Source organism: Pipistrellus kuhlii, unplaced genomic scaffold, assembly GCF_014108245.1.
Source record: "Pipistrellus kuhlii isolate mPipKuh1 unplaced genomic scaffold, mPipKuh1.p scaffold_m20_p_3, whole genome shotgun sequence".
NCBI classification, from domain to species: Eukaryota; Metazoa; Chordata; class Mammalia; order Chiroptera; family Vespertilionidae; genus Pipistrellus; species Pipistrellus kuhlii.
Window position 1 is genome coordinate 45,273,680 of NW_023425529.1, and position 15,696 is coordinate 45,289,375.

Genomic DNA, 15,696 nt, shown 5'->3' on the forward strand with positions numbered 1-15,696 from the left:
TTTTTACAGAGAGGAAGGGACAGAGATAGAGAGCTAGAAACATCGATGAGAGAGAGTCATCGATTAGCTGCCTCTTGCACACCCCATACTGGGGATATGCCCGTAACCAATGTACATGCCCTTGACCGGAATCGAACCTGGGACCTTTCAGTCCACAGGCCGATGCTCTATCACTGAGCCAAACCGGTTTCGGCTGCCCATTTTTTAATTAGATAATTTGTCTTCCTTTTGTTAAATGAGTTCCTTACATATTTTGTATATTGTCTTTTTTTTTTTTTTTTTTTTTTTTTAATATGGAATGCTTCATGAATTTTTGTGTCATCCTTGTGCAGGGCCATGCTAATTTTCTCTGTCTTGTTTTAGTATATGTGCTGCCAAAGTGAGCACTTGGATTTTAACTCTTTATGAGATGTATCATTGCCAAATATGTCCTTCCATACACTGGGTTCTCTTTTTGTTAGTGGTTTATTTTGCTGGGCAGAAGCTTTTTATTTTGATGTAGTCCCATTTATTTATTTTTCCTTAGTTTCCTTTGTCTTAGGAGATGTATCTATAAACATATTGCTGTGAGAAATGTCTGAGATTTTGCTTCCTATGATTTCTTCTAGAGTTTTTATGGTTTCATGATTTACATTTAAGTCTTTTGTCCATTTTTTGTATAAGTTGGTGGCCTAGTTTTATTTTTATTTACATGTATCTGTCCAATTTTCCCAACACCATGTATTGAAGAGGCTGTCCTGACTCCATTGTATGCTCTTGCCTCTTTTGTCAAATATTAATTGAGCATAATGGCTTGGGTCAACTTCTGGGTTTTCTGTTCTGTTTCATTTGTCTATATGACTGCTCTTGTGCCAGTACCAGGCTGTTTTGATTATGGTGGCTTTGTGGTATAACTTGAAATCCGGTATTGTGATTCCTCCAACTTTGTTTTTCTCACATTGCTTTTTAAACACAGTCTGTAAAAATTATTTAAGTAATTTGAGAGGTCTTGAAATAAGTTTATTCATTTTGGGTTTTGTATTTTGTGTTTAGTCTAAAGAAAATTTGTTCAGGTTTTCACAGGTGAAATAGACAAGATGGATCGTGTCCACTTGCTTTTGGGGACCATCAAGAAGCATATGTTGAGGACATCCTTCACTGGCCAGGTTCTGAATTCTGTCTTGTCCTGGAGAAGCAAAGAGAGAGTATTATGAAAAAGATGATGGCTCTTGAATCCCTGAGTCGAAATCTAAGCTACTACGTGGAATAAAATAAAATCCGAGTTACCATTTCAGCATAGAATAGCTTAGAACTATGGAAAAAAAAAACACCCCACATGATTTGGAATGAAACAGACTGTTATAATTTAAAAATTTGAGCCTTAGTTTTCTCATCTGTCAAAGGGATGGCAGTTTTCTAAATTGGTTGAAAGGATTAAGTCAGAGGAGATAGATTAGACAGAACTGCTCCACAAGGTTAGACAGTACACACCCTCCCACCCTCCACCCCCACCCTGCCCCCAAGTTTAGGTGTGGTCTTTTGCTCAATGCATTAAACAGCTGTTAGAATCCCGAGCTTGGTTTACAAAGATGAGTAATGCAGTTTCTTCCCTCTGGGAAGTTTCTTCCCTTCTGGAAGTTTCTTCTCTCCAGGTTCCTCCCTTAGTGTTTCTTAAAACTGTCTCTGGGACTAATCACTTTGAAAGAGCTACTTAAAAATGCATACTTTCAAGCCCCACCCCAGATAATTAGATTTATTAGGTATGAGGTGGGGTCTAGGAATCCAAATAGCAGTCCACAGGATTCTGATACTGTCTGACACTATATTTTGAGAAGCTTTGATCTAGAGAGCAATGCTGCTAATATTAATGTAATGTGATGTTTTATAATAAAGCTATATAAGAGGATGATGCCATTTGAATTATGGGCAGGTTCCCCTCACCCCCCAGTAGCTAGAAGGTAATAGCAAAAAAACAAACAAAACAAAACAAACAAAAAAACAAACCCAAAAAAACCCAACACATTAAAAATAAACAATAAAGGCTCAGACCCCTTCTGGGAGGCCATGGAGAAGGACTTCCCTGAGTTAGGAGGAAAAAGCCAGAGGAAGGCCGAAATCGGTTTGGCTCAATGGATAGAGCGTCAGCTTGGGGACTGAAGGGACCCCGGTTCAATTCCGGTCAAGGGCATGTACCTTGGTTGCGGGCACATCCCCAGTAGGGGGTGTGCAAGAGGCAGCTGATTGATGACTCTCTCTCATCGATGTTTCTAACTCTCTCTCTCTCTCCCTTCCTCTCTGTACAAAATCAATAAAATAGATTAAAAAAAAAAAAAAAAAAAAAAAAAAGCCAGAAGAGGGGAAGATAGAGGGAAAGAAGCAGGAAACAACAAATTTTTTTTAAAAAAATTAAGCCCATTTTTTAAATAATTCACGTAGCTTTTATTTTTTATATTTATCTTTATTGTTGAAAGTACAAATTTCCCCTTCCCCCAGCCACCCTGCTCCCACCCCCAATTAAGCCCATTTTTATAAGTGGTTACACAAAGCATTGCTTTATTCACTAAAGAATCAATGGGAGAGTTTTTATGGATCTATTCTGGGTTGGAATCTGGAACAACTCATTAGTTTTGCGGCCTTGGTCAAGTTACTTCCCAGCCTTAATTTCACTTGTAAAATACATAACATCTCTAATACTTACTAATATCTTCCTAATGAAGATGACATAAGGAATTAAAAAACACCTTCATGACCTAGGCACCTAACATTCCACAATCACTTCACCTTCTTCAGCCTCTGCCCAAAGCAGCAAAGGTCTGTTTTAGGGGAATCCATACTTTAAAACATGACAATCTATCATAAAGTCTTGAAATTGTAGATAATAAAGTGACACATAATATACAAGGACTAAAGAAAATGACCTCAGCATATCATTGACAAGCCACCCAGGCCGCCTCCACCAAAAGTAGGATAAAGGAGAGGCAGAACGGGAGGACAGAAATTCAGGTGCCTGGGGGAAAACCCTTAATCTTTGTAGTTACAAAAAGCAGGAACTCTTGTTATCTTTTATGCACAAAAGGTATTTAAAATTGTGTGTGGCGGGGTGGGGGGTAAGTAGCTCTTATAAGGCCCCCCAAATAATTTGGTTTGGCTCTGCCAAGGCATTAGGGGTGAGTTAATGGAATGTTTGACCAAAATATAGGAGGCTAATTTTTATTTTTAAGTTGATAATCTTGTATGGCCCTTGAATGTTATGAATATCCAAACAGCCTTTGGCAGAAAAGATCCCCCCACCCCTATCCCCCCCGCTTTAAGACAAGCTCTGGAAAAGTTAACTCGCTACACGTTACATGGTCTACATCTTTAGGGAAACTTAATTTAAAAAAAAAAATGGCTTTTGCTAGAGTCTCATAAAGACCTCGCTAATGGGTCGGCTCAGTATTGGCTGACGGTGTGCGCGCCCACGCCGCGCGTCAGGGTTTCCACCCACGTTCAGAGGCATCCGGCCGCCCGGGAGCCGTAAGGTTTGAGAAGTACTTTTTAAGGGTCCTTAAAGGGAGACTCTAACGAGCCCTGTGGCGAGTGACAACTGCGCCTCGAGCTTCTTGGCCCAGACACTAGCTGAGCCGTTGGAGACACGCCTAGTGATTGTAAAGACGTCCCCTGAAAAGGGCCAAAATGGCGACGGACTCCCACTGGCACAGCCCTGTTCCCACCCCCGCAACAGGCAGTCTTAGCAACGCCCATTGGCCAAGATGGAGGCGGTGCCCTAGCTTTCTTCGCTTCCTTATTGGACTCAGTGACTGACGGAGACGCCAATTCTCCTCTGCTTACTGTAAGCTGCCGCCCTCAGAGTTCACTCGGCATTTAATTGGCTTTTAGTTCCGTCAATTTGCGTCTTATCTTGTCTTTTTTCAGCGTTAATCCAATCATAACTTTCCTGGATGCCCGCCTGATTCTTAATTGGTCTCCAGCAGCTTCATCCTACCCCATTCCTGTCTACTTTTTAGCCTCCGCCCTCCAGGACTTTGCTCAGGCACGTCCAGGGTTTTGGTTGGTCGCTGTTTTGTCATTCCGGTCAAAGCTCTCCCAATCCCTACCGCGCAGGGAGCCCGCCTGGCAGTTGACTGGTTTCTTTCCAAGCCTATCATGTATAGTTCCCGCCCATTTTCACTTCCTGCGTCTCTCATTGGCTTTTGAAACTGAGGAGGCGGCCTTTTAGGGCGGACGCGGGGCACGCAACTTTGTCTTACACGCCTTAGAGAGCAAGCGAGTCTTACCATTGGGTTACCTGGCCGCCTTTCTTCTGCAAGTCCCCCCTTCCTCCCTCCCTCATTGGGCGGGGCAGCAGCGAAGAGGAGGGGCCTAGGCTGGGCTTGTGGCGCGCTGCTCCCTCCTCCTTACCCCCCCCTCCCTGTCCGGTCCGGGTTCGCTTGCCTCGTCAGCGTCCGCGTTTTTCCCGGCCCCCCCCAACCCCCCCGGACAGGACCCCCTTGAGCTCGTCCCTCAGCTGCCACCATGAGCGGTAAGGATGAGTCCACTCAAAGCTTAGGGGTGGTAGGGAATGAGGGGGCGCGCGCAAGGGCCGACCGGGCGGTCCCCGCCGTGAGGGGGGGCGGGCGGGAGGCGGCGGCGGCGGCCTTGGTCCCGCCCGGGGCGGAGGGAAGGGAGGGAGAAGGGGCAGTGGCGGGGCCTCCGAGGAGGAGGGGGATGGGCCACCCGCCCCGGGGGAGGGGGCAGAGTGGCCTCGCCCGCCCCCTGCCCGCCCCGGCCGCGGGGGGACGGGCCTTACCCCCCACAACTCGGCCGCCTGCCTGAGGCTCCTCCCGTCGGGGGCTGGAGCTGCGGGGGTGGCCCAGCAGTGCAGGCCCCGCCCGGGCCAACCGCCTCCCCGGTCCGCCTTCTGGTCACCGCCTGCCCCAGGGCCCTCCCCCCCCCCGTAGGTTTCCCCTCCCCCCCTACCGCCCCGCCCTTTCCACGCCCCTCACCCCGAAACCGCCCTTTCCCTCTAGGGTCCGCCCTCGGTCCGCCCGGAAACCTCCAGATTTGTAATCCCTGGACCCCTTTAGTCCCTTAACCAGAATTCACAAATGTTTCCCCACTCACACTTTTTATCTCTTCTTTTCCCCCCTTCTTCCCTTTTGTTAACTTCTTAATATTTGAATTTTTCTCATTCTTTATCTCCTTTGATCCTAATTTTATCAAGCTTTCTATACATCCACATGTAGTTTTTTTGCCTTAGCCCACCCTTCCCTGCCCCATAGTTTTTATTTTGAAACTCTTTCAGCATGCCCACTGTCTTTCACATTTCCTATACCAAAAGCATCTTTTCAATATTTCCTGAGTCTAAGTTTGTAACAAGGAGAGCTGAGGCCCAGTTTGGCATCAGGGAGCCTAGTTCTCGTCCTATGTGTCCTACAATTGTCCCTTCTCTCCCATCCATTCCCCCCCACCCCCCTCACTGGCGCCTTTCACCTTTTAGTCATGTCTGTTTCCTCATAACCTCCTCTACCCTTCCTCATCTTACCCTTTTCCTTCCCCCAACTTTAAGTTGTTTATCTTCTAATTCTTTTTAGACCAAGATCACTCCATGGATGAAATGACAGCCGTGGTGAAGATTGAGAAAGGAGTTGGTGGCAATAATGGGGGCAATGGCAATGGCAATGGTAATGGTGGTGGTGCCTTTTCTCAGGCTCGAAGCAGCAGCACAGGCAGTACCAGCAGCAGTGGAGGAGGAGGAGGAGGAGGACAGGTAAGGAACCATCAGGACAGAGTGGGGAAAGTGTTGAGAGGATGTATAGTTTTAGATGTGTTTTTTTGTGTGTGTGTGTTTTGTTTTTTTATAGGGAAGTAAGTACAGAGAGACAGGTGACTTGGAGATGATTCCCCAAAGATGAGAATTTCAGCAACAGATTTTTTTTATATGTTTGTTGTTTTTTTAAGTATATGTCTATACTTTTTAAATATATTTATTATTGATTCCAGCGACTACGGAAGAGGGAGAGACAGAAACATCAATGATGAGAAAGAATCATTGATTGGCTGCCTCCTACATCTCCCCTATTGGGGGTGGAGCCCACAACCCGGGCACGTGCCCTTGACTGGAATCGAACAGGGGACCTTTCAGTCCACAGGCTGACACTCTCCACTGAGCCAAACCAGCTAGGGCTAAATACATATATTTAAGTTGACTTCAGAGAGGAAGGGGGAGAGAGAGAGAAAGAGAAATAGATTGAGATTGAAACATCAATGATGAGATTCATTGGTCACTGCCTCCTGCACGCTGGCAACCTGGGCATGTGCCCTTGACCGGAATCGAACCTGGGACCCTTCAGTCCCAAGGCTGTTTTTTGTGTGTGTGTGGTTTTTTTTTTTTTTGCTCTTGGGTTTTCTGCACTTTTTGCTGTTGTATACTGCCCCCTAGGCTGGCAACTGGATGTCATTAAACTAATTCTTTCCCTCTCATTTTTTTGGCTAGGAATCCCAGCCATCCCCTTTGGCTCTGTTGGCAGCCACTTGCAGCAGAATTGAATCACCCAATGAAAACAGCAACAACTCCCAGGGCCCAAGCCAGTCAGGGGGCACCAGTGAGCTTGACCTCACAGCCACACAACTCTCACAGGGTGCCAACGGCTGGCAGATCATCTCTTCCTCCTCTGGGGCTACTCCTACCTCAAAGGAACAGAGTGGCAGCAGTACCAATGGCAGCAATGGCAGTGAGTCTTCCAAGAATCGTACCGTCTCTGGTGGGCAGTATGTTGTGGCTGCCACCTCCAACTTACAGAACCAGCAAGTCCTGACAGGATTACCTGGTGTGATGCCTAATATTCAGTATCAAGTAATCCCACAGTTCCAGACCGTTGATGGGCAACAGCTGCAATTTGCTACCACTGGGGCCCAAGTGCAGCAGGACGGTTCTGGTCAAATACAGATTATACCAGGTGCAAACCAACAGATCATCACAAATCGAGGAAGTGGAGGCAACATCATTGCTGCTATGCCAAATCTACTCCAGCAGGCTGTCCCCCTCCAAGGCCTGGCTAATAACGTCCTCTCGGGACAGACTCAGTATGTGACCAATGTGCCGGTGGCCCTGAATGGGAATATCACCTTGCTACCTGTTAACAGCGTTTCTGCAGCTACTTTGACTCCTAGCTCTCAGGCAGTCACGATCAGCAGCTCTGGGTCCCAGGAGAGTGGCTCACAGCCCGTCACCTCAGGGACTGCCATTAGTTCTGCCAGTTTGGTATCATCACAAGCCAGTTCCAGCTCCTTTTTCACCAATGCCAATAGCTATTCAACAACTACTACCACCAGCAACATGGGAATTATGAACTTTACCACCAGCGGATCAGCAGGGACCAACTCTCAAGGACAGACATCCCAGAGGGTTAGTGGGCTACAGGGATCTGATACTCTGAATATCCAGCAGAACCAGACATCTGGAGGTTCACTGCAAACAAGTCAGCAAAAAGAGGGAGAACAAAACCAACAGTCCCAGCAACAACAAATTCTTATCCAGCCTCAATTAGTTCAAGGGGGACAGACCCTCCAGGCTCTTCAAGCAGCACCATTGTCAGGGCAGACCTTTACAACTCAAGCTATCTCCCAGGAAACCCTCCAGAACCTTCAGCTTCAGGCTGTTCCAAACTCTGGTCCCATCATCATCCGGACACCAACAGTGGGGCCCAATGGACAGGTCAGTTGGCAGACTCTTCAGCTGCAGAACCTCCAAGTTCAAAACCCACAGGCCCAGACAATCACCTTGGCCCCAATGCAGGGTGTTTCCCTGGGGCAGACCAGCAGCAGCAATACCACCCTTACACCCATAGCCTCAGCTGCCTCTATCCCTGCGGGCACGGTCACTGTGAATGCCGCTCAACTATCCTCCATGCCTGGTCTCCAGACTATTAACCTCAGTGCTTTGGGTGCTTCAGGAATCCAGGTGCACCAGCTTCCAAGCCTGCCCTTGACTATTGCAAATGCCCCAGGTAAGGCTTCAAATTTTTTTGCATTTAGATTCACAGCTAAGTAGCATCTCAGCTGAAACTGTTGATTCCAAAGAAGGGAGTAACTTTCTTAAGGGCTAATCATTTAGGCAAGTCAGTTAGAAAAATAGCAATGATTCTATTTGGAACTGATTTAACAGAAAATTTCCCCCCCAGTTAACCTGATGAGAAAGGAGCACTTCTGGGCAATGTCCCTGAAATCTGTACCTCCAGTGCTTTTAATACTACAGAATAAGGATCTGCAAACATTTTCTGTAAAGGGTGTGATAGTACATATTATTTTAGGCCTAGTAATAGTGTTTATTTTAGGGCTATATATGGTCTTCTTTTTTTAACGTTTTTATTGATTTCAGAAAGGAAGGGAGGAGAGAAACATCAATGATGAGAATTACTGATTGGCTGCCCCTGCCCGCCCCCTACTGGCGATTGAGCCTGCAGCCTGGGCATATGCCCTTGACTGTAATCAACCCAAGACCCTTCAGTCCACAGGCCGGGGCTCTATCTACTGAGCAAAACAGCTGGGGCAAGGGCTATATATGGTCTTAATCATATTTTTTTTGGTTTGTTTTTTACAAGCCTGTGAAAAATGTAAAATCATTCTTAGCTTGAGGGCTTTATTTAGCCTTTCAGTCCACTCTTGTGTAGGATAAGAATTGATTATAAACTTGACTTATTTATAGGTCAGTTATTAAATCATCAGATATTTCTCATGAAGAATTGTAACTCCTAAGTGAGGGGGATAGTGACATGATGGGTTCCAGAAGGATTTTTTTTCTACAAAATAAGTTCTCTGGTTAATCTTTATTTTTTTTATTTTTTATTTTTTAAAATATATTTTATTGATATTTTACAAAGAGGAAGGGAGAGAGATAGCTAGAAACGTCGATGAGAGAGAAACATCGACCAGCTGCCTCTTGCATACCCCCTACCGGGAATGTGCCCACAACCAATGTACATGCCCTTGACTGGAATCAAACCTGGTACCTTTCAGTCTGCAGACCGACGCTCTACCACTGAGCCAAACCGGCTTTGGCATAATCTTTAGTTAATCAGGATGTTCTACCCTGCGCAAGCTGGTTACTCAAGGTTTAATTTTTTATTTTTTTTTAACTCCTACTTACCTTAAAAGTAGAGTCCATCCACCTCCCCTTGCCTCTAATGTATATTTTTAATAAGCTTCCTAGATGATTCTGATATTTCCTAGATAAGAGAACCACTTCTTAGACTGCTATGAAAATAGTGTATGGTTGAGGAAGAAGGGGAGAGAAGGGAAGTGAGGCCTGGAATGGAGTAGGAAGGTGGAGTTGCGAGGAATTAGGAATAAGGAGAATATTGAAGGGAAAAATAGACTTTTGGAAAGAGGTATGTATAAGAATGTGTATTGAATCAGTTGACTACAATATTCAGTCATTCACTTTGAACTAAGTGAATTTCAAATTGGTTAATTTGAAATTTATGTCATATCTATTTAAAAAGTTGACAGTCTATTTAGAATGTATCATTTTAAATCCCATCACAAGTTTGCTAATCTCTACTAAAGCATGATAAAATGATATATAAATATGTTTTTATATTCTGGCATGATATATAAAAATTAAGGGGAATTATTTAATGCCATTGAACTTCTAGTTCTATTGGAATATAGATAGGTGTATGAAATGCTTACTTTTATTATAGCATGTCATTCCATTTAAATTGGTTCTTATATAAGTGAGAATAACAAATAGGCAGCCAGCCATATTTCCTGCCTTCTGAAGGTTTGGAAAATCTGGGTTGGGGGATCAAGTTCCCTAACTTTTTTACATTCTTAAGGTGTATTTACAAGGACTGTATTTTGAGCTTTATCAAGACAGTAATTTTCTTAGTGATCTTAGACTAGAAAGTTACAATTGGAAGTGACCTAAGAAATCATCTGTAAATTGCTTTATTTTCTCGGTAAGGACATTGAGATATTAAAAAGCACTTTTAAGTGATGAGACTATAGCCAGAGCTTGAGCTTGTGGTTAATTCTCCTAGGGCATTTCATTACCTGTTATAAGTCTGGACTTTAGAAAAATCCTTTAGTTTGTTAAGAATGTGTAGCTTTTGCTCCTTTGAAATTTAATGCTCTAGAGCTGGCAAGTATTTTATAGACTAAAAATTATGAGGAAAGTTTAATAAAAAACGGAAACTAACAGCCTGGAAAATTAGATACTTTTTGGTTAATCTACATTAGTATGTTTGTTTTCTCTTAGCTCCCAGGTTATATCTAGTAGTTTGCTCTTCATAGGAAAGCAAAGCTGTGGAATTGTTCCCATTAATAATAATTTGGATCCCTGCAATTTCTAAAAGGTTTATTACTTAAGCTCTAAGGAGTAGTTATGAGGCACTCAATGCTAAATCATGCTCTGGGGAAGTCTGCCATTTAATGTGTCATAGGATAGGGCTACCTAGCTGTTATAGATGGTCTCTGAGCTCAAGAAAATTCATGCCTTTCTGTAAGGTAGCAGCAGCTTGACATTCACTAGTAATTAGATGAGGCACTGAAAGGCCATTTTGTGAGAATTGAAGTTCTTTGCTTCATTAATAGTGGTTTCTGAAGATATGGTTTCCTCTCTGGTTAGTCATACTTGTGCAACATTTTTTTCTCTTCAGTTGATCTGACTTCATTTTTTTTTTTTTTTTAATACTTTATTGAGTTTTTAGAGAGGAAGGAAGAGGGATAGTCAGAAACATGGATGAGAGAGAAACATCGATTAGCTGCCTCATGCACCCCCTCACACACACACACTGGGTATGTGCCCACAACAAGGTACATGCCCTTGACCAGAATCGAACCTGGGACCCTTGAGTCCACAGGCTGACGCTCTATCCACTGAGCCAAACCTGTCAGGACTGACTTCATTCTTAATGAAAGGTAATAAAATTATTTCCTTGACGTTTAGTGCTGTTCAGCTGTTGCCTAGAAGCTGCAGTGTCTCATTTTACCTTTTCTGGTATATAGTTATTTTACTAGAAAAACTCAACCTGTTGGCAGTATAATGTAGTAGAATAGAATAGGCTGATAAATAACATAGTTGTGAAAGACTAAAGCTTCCATGGTGTTCACTTGGTTTGTTTACATTTCTTATTAAAAAGTAAAAGAATCTTTAAAAATTTCTAAGCTCTCCTGTTGACTTCTATTCTTGTTTACTTCTGTTTGCTGAATACACAGGCAAAGGCACAAACTTAGAAACAAACCAGCACCTTTGTATTCCTGTGTTTTTCCTGGCCCTGCCCCTGCTGAGTGGTAGTGAGAAAGGGACCACCCAGTAAACTAAGTTTAGTTTCTAGACAGTGAAATGATTGATGGGCTTAGTTTTTGCTTTATTTTTAAAGTTAGCAGCTTTTTCTTTTTTTCCCCCCAACACCCTTTCCTCTCATTTTGTAGTCACACTCATAGATCTTGTTTTTGTTTTTTCACTTTAAAGCTTTAGGGTTTTTTCCCCAATAACTGCTGAGACCTGAAAACTGTTAACCCAGGTTGAGTGGGGGCTGGCTTTCAAAGACTGAGTTTGGGTGACTTCGTGGGAGTTCGGCCTAATAAAGAGTGCAGGGTTTTGGCAGGAGAATAGAACATACTTCCTTGATGTCTATAATTCACTCAAGAAGCAAATTTCAGGCACTAAAAATAAAAAATTCACATCTGTTTGGTTTTATCGGGGTCAGGAAAATGTCTTCTCTTAGAAGTTAAGTTGAACGTGATACTAGAGTTGGTTTGCCAACAGTGTCACTAAACTTGGGGTCAGATTGCTGAGACCTAATTTGTTAAAAACTTGTATTTTAGCCTAGTGCATTTGAACATTAGTGATAAGTAGATTTGGATGATTTAAATGTGTTGAGAATTGTTCTAGTGAAAAGGTCATACAAGAGAATTTCCTGTTTTAAAATAATACACTTTATCAAATATGTCAAATGTTTCTGCATCATTTGCTTGCTTTATCAAATATTATATTTGTTTCTTAAGGTGATGTTAGTACTTTTTAAATGATTTTAAGTAGAAAAGGTCTCCTTTAAAACTCAGATCTGAAAAGACTGAGAAGACAGTCTTTAGACCTTTTCCCTTGCTCCTATTTATTCATTCCAGTAGCTTTCGGTAAATGACGTCATTGTTAAATCATATTGCATTGTGTAATGTGGCCATTTTAGTTCTTAATTAAATAACAAGAGCACAAGAGTGTCTAGTGTTTGAGAAAACTTTAGTATCTGTTCAGTTCTCATAGCTCCCTTTTCTTTTAATTGTTCCACTTTGTAAAGTAGTATGTAAATGTTACCACTAATAATTTAGCTCTCATCATTTTGTGCTTCGAATTGTTTTGTTGGGTTTGAAAATGGTTTAAGATGTAAGATGAATATAGAAAAGTTTTATATAAGTAATGTTTTTTGTAAATTTTTTGTTTTGCGTGTCCGTAAACTACATAATAGTTGAAAATTTTATTTAAATGAAAAACAAGCATATTTTTCATATTTCTTGCAGAAGGTGTGTCACAATAATATTATTCGTTTCTCTAGCATTTGACATACAGGTCCTGTTGTGTAGAAGGATTATTTTAACAGTTACTTGCTCAACTATGACTATATTGTTAGGATTACCCTAGTTTTTTTAGAATTGTTCTCCTTAAAAGACCTGAAAAATTTATGTAGAAAGTATTTTGCAGAGTTGGTTCAAATTTGAGTTTATAATTTGAATTTGTACTTTTGGTCTAATGTTTTTAAAACTGAATGGTTTATGAAACTAGGCAGTAATACTTGTTCAGCAAGTTTGGATGTGCCTATCTAATTTACACGAAATCCTCCTTCTTGTGATGTATCTATGTCCAAAATAAAAAAATATTTAACAATTTGAAGGAAGAAGTTAAAATATAACTAGGTCACGACAAAGATTTGCCCTTTGAGAGATGAGAGAATTAAGTTAGTGTTTACATCTCTGGAAAATTATTTTAAATGGTTTTCATAGGCAAGCAAATGTTGCTAATAACCTAAGGTTAAATGCTATTGAGATGGGTCTTTTAAAATTATTCAATATGTTTTTCATTGAATTGACCCTGTTTTGATCGCTTAAAAGTTATAGCGCTTTGCAAACCTAATAAAATTAAACCAGACTAGCCATGGTAATAGCAGTTAAACTGATAGTTGCTAGATCTGGAAACCTTTATCCCTTCCAGTACCCTTATTCAGACTTAACCCAAGATGTAGAAAGATTCAATGACTTCCAAAAACCACTGACAAAATTTAGAAACACATTTTTTTTTATTTTTTTTTTACTTCAAATCAAGATCCTGTCTACTCCAATCCACTTCTATCTAGTAGAATGGACTTGACACCCTCTACCCCCCACCCTCCCAATTCAGTTTTGTTTGTTTGTTTTTGTGTTTTTGTTGTTTATTAAGGTATTATATGTGTACATATCTTTCCATTGCCCCCCTAATTCAGTTTTAAGGCGTTACTGGCAATTGTAGCCTAAGACAGATAATTGGGGGAAAAAGGTGAAAAAGGGATGGTTAATCAACAACTTCTTTGTAAACTTTTGTTATGAACCAGAATTTGTTTTAACCAGATGAGTTAATTTGAATTTATTTAATCTCTAAGTAAAGTATAATCAATGATAATGAAGAGAGGAACAAGATGGCAAAAGAGAAATTAAAGACATAATTAATCAGTCATATTGGGAGTGTGGTTATGTATAAACCCTCCCTTTTGACAATTAGGAAGGTTTTTTACAGTTCTTATTTTTTCCTCTTATATGTTTGAAACATTTTTATAGCAATTCTGATGTCCTTATTGCTCTCCATTTATTTTTTCCATATTTTCTATAACTTCCATCTCAGGACCTTCCTTCCCCCCTTTATTTCTGTTGTGGATATGATTTAACAACACTTTTAAAGTCTTCTATGTAGAACCCTGTTCAGTGGTTGAGTGTTGACATATGAACCAGCAGGTCACCACCTTTTGATTCCTAATTAGGGAACATGCCCTGGTTGCAGGCTGATACCTGGTAGGGACTGTGCAGGAGGCAGCCAATCAATGACTCTCTCTCACATTGATGTTTCTCTCTCTCCCTCTCCATTCCTCTCAGAAATCTATAAAATATATTTAAAAAAAAAAAAAAAAAAAAAAAAAAAGACTATGTAGGGCCCAGTTTTGTCCAGGTTCTATATGGTTACTAGTGATGTATCTGAAAGTACTCTGCTTAGAATTTTTTGGCAGTTGCTTGCACTCATGAAAGAAAGGGTATTAATTTTATACAGACCATTTGTCTTAAAGAAGGCAAAATTAAAAAGCCCATGCCCTAGCTGGTATGGCTCAGTGGATAGAACATTGGCCAGAGTGAAGGGTCCCAGGTTCGATTCTGGTCAGGGGCACATGTCTGGATTACAGGCTCGATCCCCAGTGTGGGGCATAAATAAAAATATGTTAAAAAAGGAAAAGTAAAAAGCTCATAACCCTGAAACCTATTTGGAAATTTTCCCATATTATGAAGAATTTTCTTTGGTTTGGTTTTCTTTAAAAAAAAAAAAAAAAATTATATATATATATATATATATATATGTATATACACACACACACACACATTTCAGAGAGAGAGAGAAACATCACATCAGTGATGAGAGAGAATCATTGATTGGCTGCCACCTGCATGCTCCCTATTGGGGATTGAGCCTGCAACCCGAGCAATGTGCCCTCGATTGGAATTGAACTTGGGACCCTCCAGTCTGTAGGCCTACACTCTATCCACTAAGCCAAACTGGCTAGGGTCTTTAATTTTCTTTTTTAACTGTTTATGCTTTTACTTAAAATTTCGGTTCATGGTTGTAAAAGCAGATGCATGGGAAAGAGGGGAAAAAATCACATAAATATTTCAATTTACTTAATGGTATATTTGTTGTTAAATCTCTAGCATTTACATATTGAGGGGGGAGGTTATTTAAAATGAAAAATTTTAGTTATTAAATTACTAGAGGCCTGGTGCACAAATTCATTCACAGGTGAGGTCCCAAGGGGGTTTTGGGGGAGGGCGGGATGCAATCAGCCCTCCAGCCAAGTGGTAAGATGCTCTTGCTGGCCTGGGATCCAGATTGGTCCTGTGACATGCAGATTGTTGGGAGCCACCTGGTGGACGCTTTTATATTTTTTCTTCCTTACAGAGTGTCTAGGGAGGGGAAGCAGCTGTAGGCCAACTTCCAGGAGGCCAGTGGCTCTGATCTGTCGGTGCCTGGCTGATTCTCAGCGTTTTTCAACCGCTGTTGCCTGGTGTGCCGTAGGTGCAGACAAGACAAGAATTTTATAATTTTTCACTATTTTGTTTACTTAATATTTCATAATAAAGTAATTATAAAATACTTTCTTTGTGTTTATTTGATTCCTATTCAAGAGAATTACTTTATATATAGTCAATATAGACACAGAGTTAAATTTTTTAACATTTTCTAATGGTGGTGTGCCTCGTGATTCTTTTCATGAAACAAGTGTGCCTTTGCCCAAAAAAGGTTGAAAAACACTGCTCTAGAGGTTGGATTTGCAGGACTACTGAGGGAGTGGCTACCACCTGGCTGGTAGACTGCCGGGAAGGGTGTGTCAGCTGAGCAGCGCTTCTGCTTTGGGAGCACACTGACCACCAGGGGGCAACTCCTGCGCTGAATGTCTGCCCCCTAGTGGTCAGTGCGTGTCATAATGAGTGATTGTTTCACTGGTG

At 41.6% G+C, this 15,696-nt stretch overlaps 1 protein-coding gene, 1 long non-coding RNA gene and 1 pseudogene across 2 annotated transcripts in view; 1 reads left to right on the top strand and 2 right to left on the bottom strand.

Moving 5' to 3' along the window:
* Positions 1–287: 287 nt before the first annotated feature.
* LOC118730989 lies at positions 288–387 on the bottom strand (annotated as a pseudogene).
* Positions 388–983: 596 nt separating this feature from the next.
* On the bottom strand, positions 984–4,897 carry LOC118728527. The gene is made up of 2 exons (XR_004990921.2): positions 4,769–4,897; positions 984–1,165 (listed from the first exon to the last, which is right to left on the bottom strand). It is a non-coding gene; the product is annotated as an uncharacterized LOC118728527 (long non-coding RNA).
* SP1 (Sp1 transcription factor) overlaps positions 4,348–15,696 on the top strand; it is a 28,608-nt gene continuing 17,259 nt past the window's right edge. The window contains exons 1-3 of the mRNA XM_036455053.2: positions 4,348–4,501; positions 5,553–5,728; positions 6,455–7,967. Coding sequence (XP_036310946.1) covers positions 4,495–4,501; positions 5,553–5,728; positions 6,455–7,967 — 1,696 coding nt within the window. The 5' untranslated portion in view covers positions 4,348–4,494. The remainder of the gene's footprint in view (positions 4,502–5,552; positions 5,729–6,454; positions 7,968–15,696) is intronic.